The sequence below is a fragment of the Microtus ochrogaster genome, unplaced genomic scaffold (assembly GCF_000317375.1).
Source record: "Microtus ochrogaster isolate Prairie Vole_2 unplaced genomic scaffold, MicOch1.0 UNK8, whole genome shotgun sequence".
Taxonomy (NCBI): domain Eukaryota; kingdom Metazoa; phylum Chordata; class Mammalia; order Rodentia; family Cricetidae; genus Microtus; species Microtus ochrogaster.
This window is the reverse complement of record NW_004949106.1, coordinates 2,700,043-2,709,317: the sequence shown is the minus strand read 5'-3', so window position 1 is coordinate 2,709,317 and position 9,275 is coordinate 2,700,043. Positions and strand designations below refer to the sequence as shown.

General features: G+C 43.3%; 1 protein-coding gene across 1 annotated transcript; it reads right to left on the bottom strand.

Moving 5' to 3' along the window:
• Nucleotides 1-7,263: 7,263 nt before the first annotated feature.
• LOC101997021 (heat shock transcription factor, Y-linked-like) lies at nt 7,264-8,581 on the bottom strand. The gene has a single exon (XM_005366354.2). It carries the CDS (start codon nt 8,500-8,502, stop codon nt 7,264-7,266), a length of 1,239 nt encoding a protein of 412 aa, XP_005366411.1. The 5' UTR covers nt 8,503-8,581.
• Between the last annotated feature and the right edge of the window lie 694 nt (nt 8,582-9,275).

The following is a 9,275-nucleotide window of genomic DNA, read 5'->3' as shown; positions in this document are numbered from 1 at the left end:
AATATCAAGAAAAACTATCTAGGTTGCCTAGAATATTATTTAAAAAAAAAACAACACTTTTTAAGGTCAGTTGACAAATTTTTCATTAATAATGAAACAAGCAAATTAATTCATCACATGCTTGTCTGATTTTGTAATCATCAACTTGTCCTTAACAATTCCCCCTTTATATGTTATAACATTTTAGATTATTATAGCTGACTTGCCTATTTTATGAATCTTCACTTCTTGAGTGTTCTATAACCTTGATGATAGGAACACTTAATTAATTATGATTAAACTGCTTTGAAAAAGTAAAATGAAAATTAGAACTCACTTCATTTACAAACCTTTTGGTATGAAGTTCTTTGGTGATAGTTTCAATGCAGTCTGTTCTGAAATTATGAAAGACTGGGTTTTAGTAAACTTTGAAGGGTTAATTTTTGTGAGTTCTTTGGGAATTTCCTATGCTCTCTTTGGATTGAACTCATCTCCTTGCTGATTTCCTCCTGCATCCACTCCCTCCATTTTATACCCAGCCAACCTGGCCTCCTCATTTGTTATTTCAAAGCCACCGGATCCCATTAATGTTGCCTAGACTCTTTGGTATTTGACCATCGCCAGAGGGCATGAGGCCAGCTAGTAGCCACCCCTTTAAAGAAAGCTGACTGTCCCTCACCTGGAAGCCATCAGCTACTGATAGCATCTCAGGTCTGGGTGGAAATTTGTGCTCCACGTCCCTCTCCACACGGGAGTTTCCTCTGGCTTCAGCTCGCCTAGGTCCTGCCTCCCCACGCTGTCCCAAGCTCTCTAAGACCACATGTGCTATCTGCCCCACTATGTGCAGAAAACAGCAATGACCGCACCCTCCAGTGCCTCTGGCTCTCGCCACCCATCACCCTCCTCTTCCAAGAAGAAGCACATTTTTAAAATTTCATCATTTTCACGATATCACTTTTTCACTTAAAAAAAAATGTTTACCTTTAAAATGAATCATTTAATACTGTCGTTCTGGAAACTCGTGGGGGAAGTTTTTGGGTGCCAGCAAAGTGACGTGTCTGGATTGGAAAATTAATGTTTAACCTGACAAATTAACACAGCCATGGCAGTTAAAAGAGGAGATTTACTATCTTGCAGTTCCTCAATCCAGGAGTCTGAGACCATTGTCGCTGGACAGAACTGAAGGTGTCCTTCCTCCGGCAGCTCTTGGGGAGAACCCAGTCCAGTTCTCCATTTCTATAGCATCCCTTCTTCCGGCCACATCACCCAATCTGCCTCCATCAGCCTATGGCCACCTCCACTCTGTATCCAGAACCTCATTTTTCCTACCTCATATAAAGATATGGGGAGGGGTGAATTTGGGACCCACCTAGACCATTCGTAATAATCTCACCAGGGTAAGACCCTTAACCCAGTCCTCCCTACGAAAGTCCTTTCCTTCTTTACAAGGGATTCACAGGTCCTCAGATTCCGGAGCTTCTCTTGTGGAGTGGTCTTCTGTGCTAGAAAGATCACTGAGCATGACATAGTGCAAGTTCATCTCTATCTAATGTGCCATTTAGCCCAGAGCTGCGTGTGGTTGAGTCCTTTCTTCTACATGTATTTTAGGAAGATCCATTTTCTCTCACGGCTGTTCCCATGGTCATTTTCAGGTGACCTCTCATTGAGAAATATGGATCTAATCAACAATGCTTAGAAATTACATACATACGGCTGTTAAGTGCATATTAAGTTCTATTCCTAAGGTTAAAGAAACACAGAGAACATTTAAGAAGTAAGTGGGTTGCTAGCCACTAAAATAGACACAAACTCTATGTCTAGAGGAATTGAAAGTTTGAAAGAATAAGCTTTAAATTTTTGGCAGTTAAATTTCGGTATACTGCTGCTAGCATTTTCTACGCATCAAATGGATCATTAGCACCTCAACTTCCATTGCCACAACTCCAATGTTACTTACTCTATTATATACAGCCCCATTTATCTCGAAATATCTGATATTATTTTACCCACATCTGATGTATGCGCTCTGAGCAGAATTTAATTCTACTTTTGCGAGTCAGAGAGCGTGTTTTGTCTCGGCTCTATAGCGCTCACATTCGACGTTAACTTCTAATTCTCAATGTGTTCTGTTACAATCACGGAATAATAGAGAGTATGCCTGCAGCTGGTCTAATACCTTTCGATTCCTGTGGCTCACAGAGAAAGACCATGCAGCCCAGCATGCCTCGCCGTTCAAAGGCTGTGGGCTGTTAGCATTGCACTTTTATCAAAATTCCTATTAATTTTTTTTTTTTTTGCTGTCAACCTACATGTAAAATTACTTTACCGTTTTTCTATGGGATAGAAGAATAAAGAAAATGCGTGTTTATTTCCAGCTAATTACCTGGGCCAACGCGGAGAAAGACACTTAGAAAAAAGTCAACCATGTTATAGCTTAAGAATAGCCGGTTTGCAAATACTTGAATACTGAAACGACCCGGTTATGTCACCGTGCAGCCATCTTCATGCTGGCTGCTATTGTGCTTCTGGCTGTGCCAGGAACCATGTTGGTCACCGGGGAAAGAGCGGTGAGCAAGACAGAGCCCAGTCCCCGGGAAGCAACCGTTCTCCTAGGAATGACAGACAAGGAACAGTGTGAGTAGTGATTAAAAGTGATTATGAGGGAGAGAGTGAGAAAAAGACAGGAGAAAGATACAACTGACATCCAAAAAAAAAGTATTGAAATGAAGTGTAACAAACAGAGGAAGACCCCAAGACTAGAGAATGGGCTGTAAGACAGCCCTGAGAAAGAAACTGGATGAGAAGTTAGAAAGAAGATGGAGAACAAAAAGATACACGGTACAGCATGAGGCTTGGCAGGGCTGGGGACCAGCCTCCCACAGTCCTCACGACCCAGGAATATGGCAGCCATCAAACTGAACTTGCCTGCAAGCAACAGGAAGTCGTTGAAAATTTTTGTAGCTTCCCCTGCCTTCTATGGGAGGAACAACCAAACCTAAGCCACAAAGACTGAGCAAGAGGCCACGGGAACTTCCCTGGTTGCGGCTTTCCTAAGGCAGACACAGCTATTTGCAATCTGTTTGGAAATCTGCATTGGAAACAGAAGTTGGCCCTAAATGGGATGGAGGGTCAGCAGGCCTTGGGTGTGGAAGTTGCAAAGGAGACTTGTCCAGCAAGGACAGAGTTTACCAAGACGGAAGGCACAGCAGGAAGACTGGTTTCATAGAACAAGGGCCTTGGTGACCGCGATGCCTGCAAAATATCGAAGTAAAGACACCAAAGAGCAGTTGGCAGTTAATCTGGCTTTTAGAAAGAGCTAGGATAAAACATAAATTCGTCTTCTATATTCTAGTAAGGTTTTTAGTGGCACGCTTGAGCACAGTTTCTTCAGACAGACATAGGTTCCTCCACTTATTTCCCTGCTGGAGACAGAACCTTGGGTGAGGCTGGCAGCTCTCCATGTCTCAAAGATACACTCCGCCTATAATCTCCTTCTGAGATCCATAACTTTCCTGAGAATATAATGTTACTTTATATAGCTAGACAGAACATTACCAATCCCATTCTGGTTTTTATAACATAGACGTCTTCTAATAACTTATAATAAGCAATGCTATCATTAACACTTTTGTATCGCTCTGTGCTTTTCGTGAAATTCAGTCAGCAGGAGATGCTGTGTGATGTATATGCTGAGTGCGTACAGACAGAGTTAAACAAAGTCATCATTTCTAGACATGGAATGGAAAACAAGGTAAGTGGGCAGGACTGTTGGCTTGCTGTTTGTTTTGTAACGAACTATAAAGATTTTGCTTGCAATCTTAAATATTTTAAAACTGCTAGTGGGTGTGTCCTATCTATTTCGACACGGAAAAGAAAATCTCTCTGTTTATAGGATGACACAGACATGCTTTGTATAGGATAAGAACAGTATAGTCGTGCATTAAATCCCCTGCCGTTCTTCCCTTTTTAAAGACCCGAAAATTCCCATGAGAATGCCAGGGTCTGAGGGTTGGGAGTGTTCGCCTATAAGCATGAAGTCATGCTTTGATACCAAACAGCAAAAGGGCAGGGGGAAAACTAGAATCAAACCTTCTAAGCCGCTCCAATGGGGCATGTAACCTCTCTTTGTCTCCCTTCTTCGTCTACCCAAGCCACACCTGAACGGGGCACGTTACTATTTGTAGGACTGACTGGCATTGACTCTCCTGAAATCATATTTTTCCAAGGCCAGATCTTCGAAAGTAGCACCGAGACCAGAGCCCCAGGAAATAGAGATCAAATGAAAGTCATTCTGCTCAGGGGTGACATGGTCCCTCCTTAATGCTTTCTTCCAAAAACACTTCAAGCAACACCATAAATGTATGTGGGCAGCCGGCTCCTTTGAGAGGGCCTGCTCACTGCTGAGCGTGGAGGAGTGTGATCCCTTAGTGAGAGATATCACCCAGACACCGAAACCCTCTGCCTCCTCCAGTCCAGCTGCAAGCTGGAAGTTGAAGGGATGTCTGTCTTAAAAACACGAACACCTCCTTTGCCGGTGGGATATCTTTATCCTTGAGCAATTTCTCCCCACGGCAGCTTTCGGGCTCTGAAAATGTAAAAATTGCCTTTTGAGTCAACGCAAATGAGGGCTGAATCCATTCATCATGTCCCTCTGGGTTCTCATTCACTTGGAGCTGTAGGAAGTGTCAAAAATGCAGGACGGACCAAAAGTGTGTAAACATGGTATCCAGGCACTCAGGTTGTCACAGGGAGTGATTTTGTTGTTTTTGATCTCACTGCAAGCAAAGCCGAGGTGCGTAATGGCCAGGTATAGAGTTCTTTCTCTGACAGATAATATCTCTCACTTTGAATGATTTTTTATTATTTTTCTATTTAATTGCAAGTTCCAAAATCTATTCAGGTTTGCTCTGTTTTTTTGAACCTTGTCCCCTGTTTACCACTCAGCAACAAACACGGTTGACACGAAATTGCAGGACTCTACTCTTTGGTTTGTTGTGGGTTCTATTTGTTTCAAATAGGATGGTCAAGGCTCTTTGGATAGGAAAAGTGTTCTAAACTCTCAGCGGTGGAAGGCAGACTAACAGTGTTCAGAGACCTTGGAGAACACAGAAAACACATCAGACATAGCAAAAATAAGGAGGAAGTGCATCCAAGGGTGTCTCTTGGTCAGTGCTGGGCGGCGGTGGTGCACACCTTTAATCCCAACCCTCGGGAGACAGAGGCAGGCAGATCTATGGAAGCTAGAATCCAATCTAATCAACATAGTGGATTCCAGGATGCCCAGGTCTACAGAGTAAGACCCTGGCTCAAATATAAATTAATTAAAAATAAATTTTCTTTACAAAGCAGTAAGATAACAACATCTGACCCTGGGGTGCTCGTGAATAAAACACGGATCACATAAGAAGTGCTTGCCTGTCTAAGACAAGTTCTAAGGATATAGCTCACTCTATATTTCACTAGTAAAACCTGTAACTACAAAATCCTTTCGCTACTGTTTTCACATTTAGCGGTTTTTACAATGATGATTTGACTGTGGTTGCCAAAACCTTCATTGATAAGGTTATCCAGTAGATGAGGAAGGAGGAGGTTCCTTTCCCAAACAGAACATCGGTCTAAAGCCCATCTCAACGCTGAGTACACAGACTGCTGAACGCAACCCTTTCCCCGTGATATCTGCGAACGTCAATGTGAACACCTTTGGGCTTGGAATTCATTTCCACTCATGACCTTCCTGATCATCGCTGTGCAGCCTCTCTAGAAATTTGTGTTGGACACCCTTGTCGTGTCAAACGAAGTGTTTCGTGCCTTCCATGCCTGATCCTCAGTAGCAGCTGCTTTGAGGAACTATCACAGGAACAATGACTCCACTGGAGCTTCGCAGACAGCTGAGTCTGCTGGGGAAGGTAATAATAGCGAAGCACTTAAGGGCACAGACTGCGATCGTAACGATAACTATCCTATGGATTTTACTGCTCTTTATATTTTAGGGACCTACTGCACGTTCATCTCTGCAGCTGCTTCTTCGGGGAGTCCAATGAAACAAGCCGAGCAGGAGTTACGGCTCCCATTCTTTTTCAGATTAAAAACCCCGACTTCCAAAAAGGCAAATCACCTTAGCCGAGGGCACGTGAGGAAGCCGAGATAGAGCAGAGCATCATGGGAGACATTGCCCACGGGCTGCTTCGTGTCCCGTACAGCGCCATACACAGAGAAGTTTCGTACATATTTTCTCAATTAATATTCAGGAGAATGTTTGGCAACGCTCACTTTGGCTCCTAAACACGAACAGTTTGGAGAATATTACAGGCAAGCGTGATCAGAATGGACCACAGGTAACTCTATATAACATTCTTAATTTGTGCACTATAGAAAAGTCACATACTATGTATGATCCCATCCTATATAATTTTGATATGTAGGAAAAATTACAAATGGAGGCCACCTAAAATTGAGATGCAGATTTAAATCTAGATGACATATCCAAGTCCCAAGCTCTTCATACAAAGAATGGGATTATTCTTCCTCCCTGGAAAAGAGAGATTATTTAGGAAATAGAACCCTAAAATTTAAAACTTTAAACCAAAAAAGTCAAAAGGAGAAAAAAAAATCAAGGTTACAAGTGCGTTTACTGGAATACTCTATACTACAACAGAAAAAAAAATATTTTAAAAGCTGCCTTTAGGCCCACTGACCAAAGCTAATTGAACTACATTAGTACATTTATAAAGAAAAATGAAAAGGACTCTAGGCTATGATGGGTGATGTTTTGGCACTTTGCAAAGTAAAAAAAATAAAGACCTAGAAACTTATTTCTGTGTGTCTACGTGTGCTTTATTAAATAGATCACATTTAATGTGCATTGCATGTGTGCATATGTGTATACTCTACATATGGATACACAGATATATTTGTATAGAGCTACCAGTATTTACTTGTACACATTCTTTTTAAGTCTGGTATTTCATTTTGTGTGTGTGGATATGTTTTGCCTGCACGCATGTCTGCACACCACATGCCGGTACTGCCCGTGGAGGCAGAAGACGGTATGGGACAGCCTGGAACTGAGTTCCGGAGAGTTTCTAGTTGTCATATGGTCTGAGAATCAAACTCAGGAGGTCTAGAAGACCACTCAGTACTCTTTAAGGTACACATCGAGTTTTATTGTTCAATTGTGCCGGTTTCAGGTACACGCCCGATTGTCAACAAGAATTCTAATCTCTGACATGCTGAATATCTCCATAAACAACCAAGTAGATTAGAAAATCAGACAACTGGATAGCATCATGAAGATGGGTGATGATTTGATGTTGACGCCAAGGTACTGGATGCTACCCTTTCCTTGTACGTCGGTAACTTGGGTTCACCGCGTGGTTTTGAGTCAGAGAACGTAGGTGAGCGGGATGAAAAGTGACGGAACCCGGGTTGAAAAGGAGAAGGCTCTGCCGGTTTTTCAACACAGGTCTTCCACAAGTGAGGTACATCCCTGTGGCTTTGAGTGATCGAGGTTATAACGAAATTCACCGGGTTGTCGTTTGCTGGGGCGTAGATTCTCTGCGAGTCCATGTGGAGAGGGGACACCTCATTTACGGGAGCAGGGCGATGCGTTAGAATTTCTTCGGGGGGTCTATAGGAGCTCGAGGTGGCCAGAGAAAAGTCCCTTCTGATTCCGTCCATTGTATCAGAATCTCCCTGGGCAGTAGAAGGCTTCTGTCTCAGACAGACGTTTGAAATGCTGGACCTGGACAGGAGATTGCTCTCGCTGGTTTGAACACCCAAACTGTGGTCATCCATGTTGTCCAAGTCTGGACTGAAATGTTTGTTCTTAAAATCCGGAAGTGATGGGGCCGCCCCCCGGGAAGCAGTCTTTATCCCAATCCTCCTTTTCATCCTCTCTATAAGATGGGGACAGTCACGCAAGAAGTTTGGATTCTGATAGAACTGTAACTTACATGAGGGAGAGACTCCTTTTTCTTCAGCCAGGAAGTCAGGGAGCGATGCAGATCTCTGGAAATTCTGCCTCATCTTCCTAAATCCATACAGATTCAGCTGCCGGACCAAACTCTTCATGCTATCCGTTTCAAATATTCTGAAGGGGGCCTTTCTCTCCAACACTTCCCTTTTGAAGAGTTCCTCATTGATGACTATGTAAGTCCCGGCCTCATCCCACCAAATAGATTTAAATTTATCACTTCCCACTATTTTCCAAAGCTTTCTGGGAAAGGTCATCGAGAATAAATTACTGTCTTCATCCGGCTCGGAGGCACAGAGGGTATGGGGCGGCCTCTTTATCAAGAACCGCTGAGCCAGGACCTGAAACGCACTCTCCTCGATGAAAGCCCACAAGTCTGAGTCCCCCTGACCTGTATCCTCACAGAGAGGGCGGCTGGAAGGGGTCTCTGGATCAGCTGACACGTCATGAGGGGAAGCATCCGGAATTTCGGAAGAAGTGTCCGGGATTTCTGAAGAAGCTTCTGGGATTTCTGAAGAAGCTTCCGGGATTTCCGGAGGTGCCTCTGCCATTTCCTGTAACGTGGACACTTCACACTACCTGCACATAGCCCACGTCTGAACCTGCTTTGTGCTCTGCAGCTTCCAGCGGCGCTTCGGGAGTCCTGCAAACGGGAGTAGGCGATGACATCACAAAGGTCAGTCTGAGAGCTGTGACGTCACAGAAGGGCTTTGGGCTCCTAGTGATCCCCGAACAGCATTATGCCCGAAGCTGTTCTGTCCTACGCAGAAATGTTCCCCGTGAAGCGAAAGGTTACCAACTGAAGATTTCAAAATCTCATTCCTAAAGACGCTTCCTTTTTTCCCTTCTTTTTAAATTACACCTTTTATTATTTGAAACAATTTGAAATTTAAATATATTTTGATCATATCCTTCCCCTCCGCATCTGTCCAGATCCCCTTCCTCCCTACCCAGCCAACTTTAACTTCTTTCTCAAAAACCCAATACAACAACAAAAATCCCCAAAGCCAAGGAAACTAAACACTACCCCCCAAAAAAATAAAAATAGAAATAGAAATAAACCACCAAACTATAACCAAATTAAAGCATAGAAAAAAACTTGGTCAACTACTCCTGAACATGAGGCCGGCCTGGAGTGGTTGATAGGCCCACTGGCACTCCATTGGAGAAAGCCAGATTTTTTTTTCTTTCCATCAGGTACAAAGGACATTTCATTGTTAGCCACCTCTTCCTAGTCCAACCAGAACTCTGAAGCTCTGCGCCATCTCTCCAGCCCTGGCAGACTGACATTTTTATATAGAATATTTTTTCCAGCCCTGATACA

What these genes read in the sequence shown, in the direction of transcription:
- LOC101997021 (XM_005366354.2), bottom strand. Translation starts at nt 8,502, where the DNA reads ATGGCAGAGGCACCTCCGGAAATCCCGGAAGCTTCTTCAGAAATCCCA.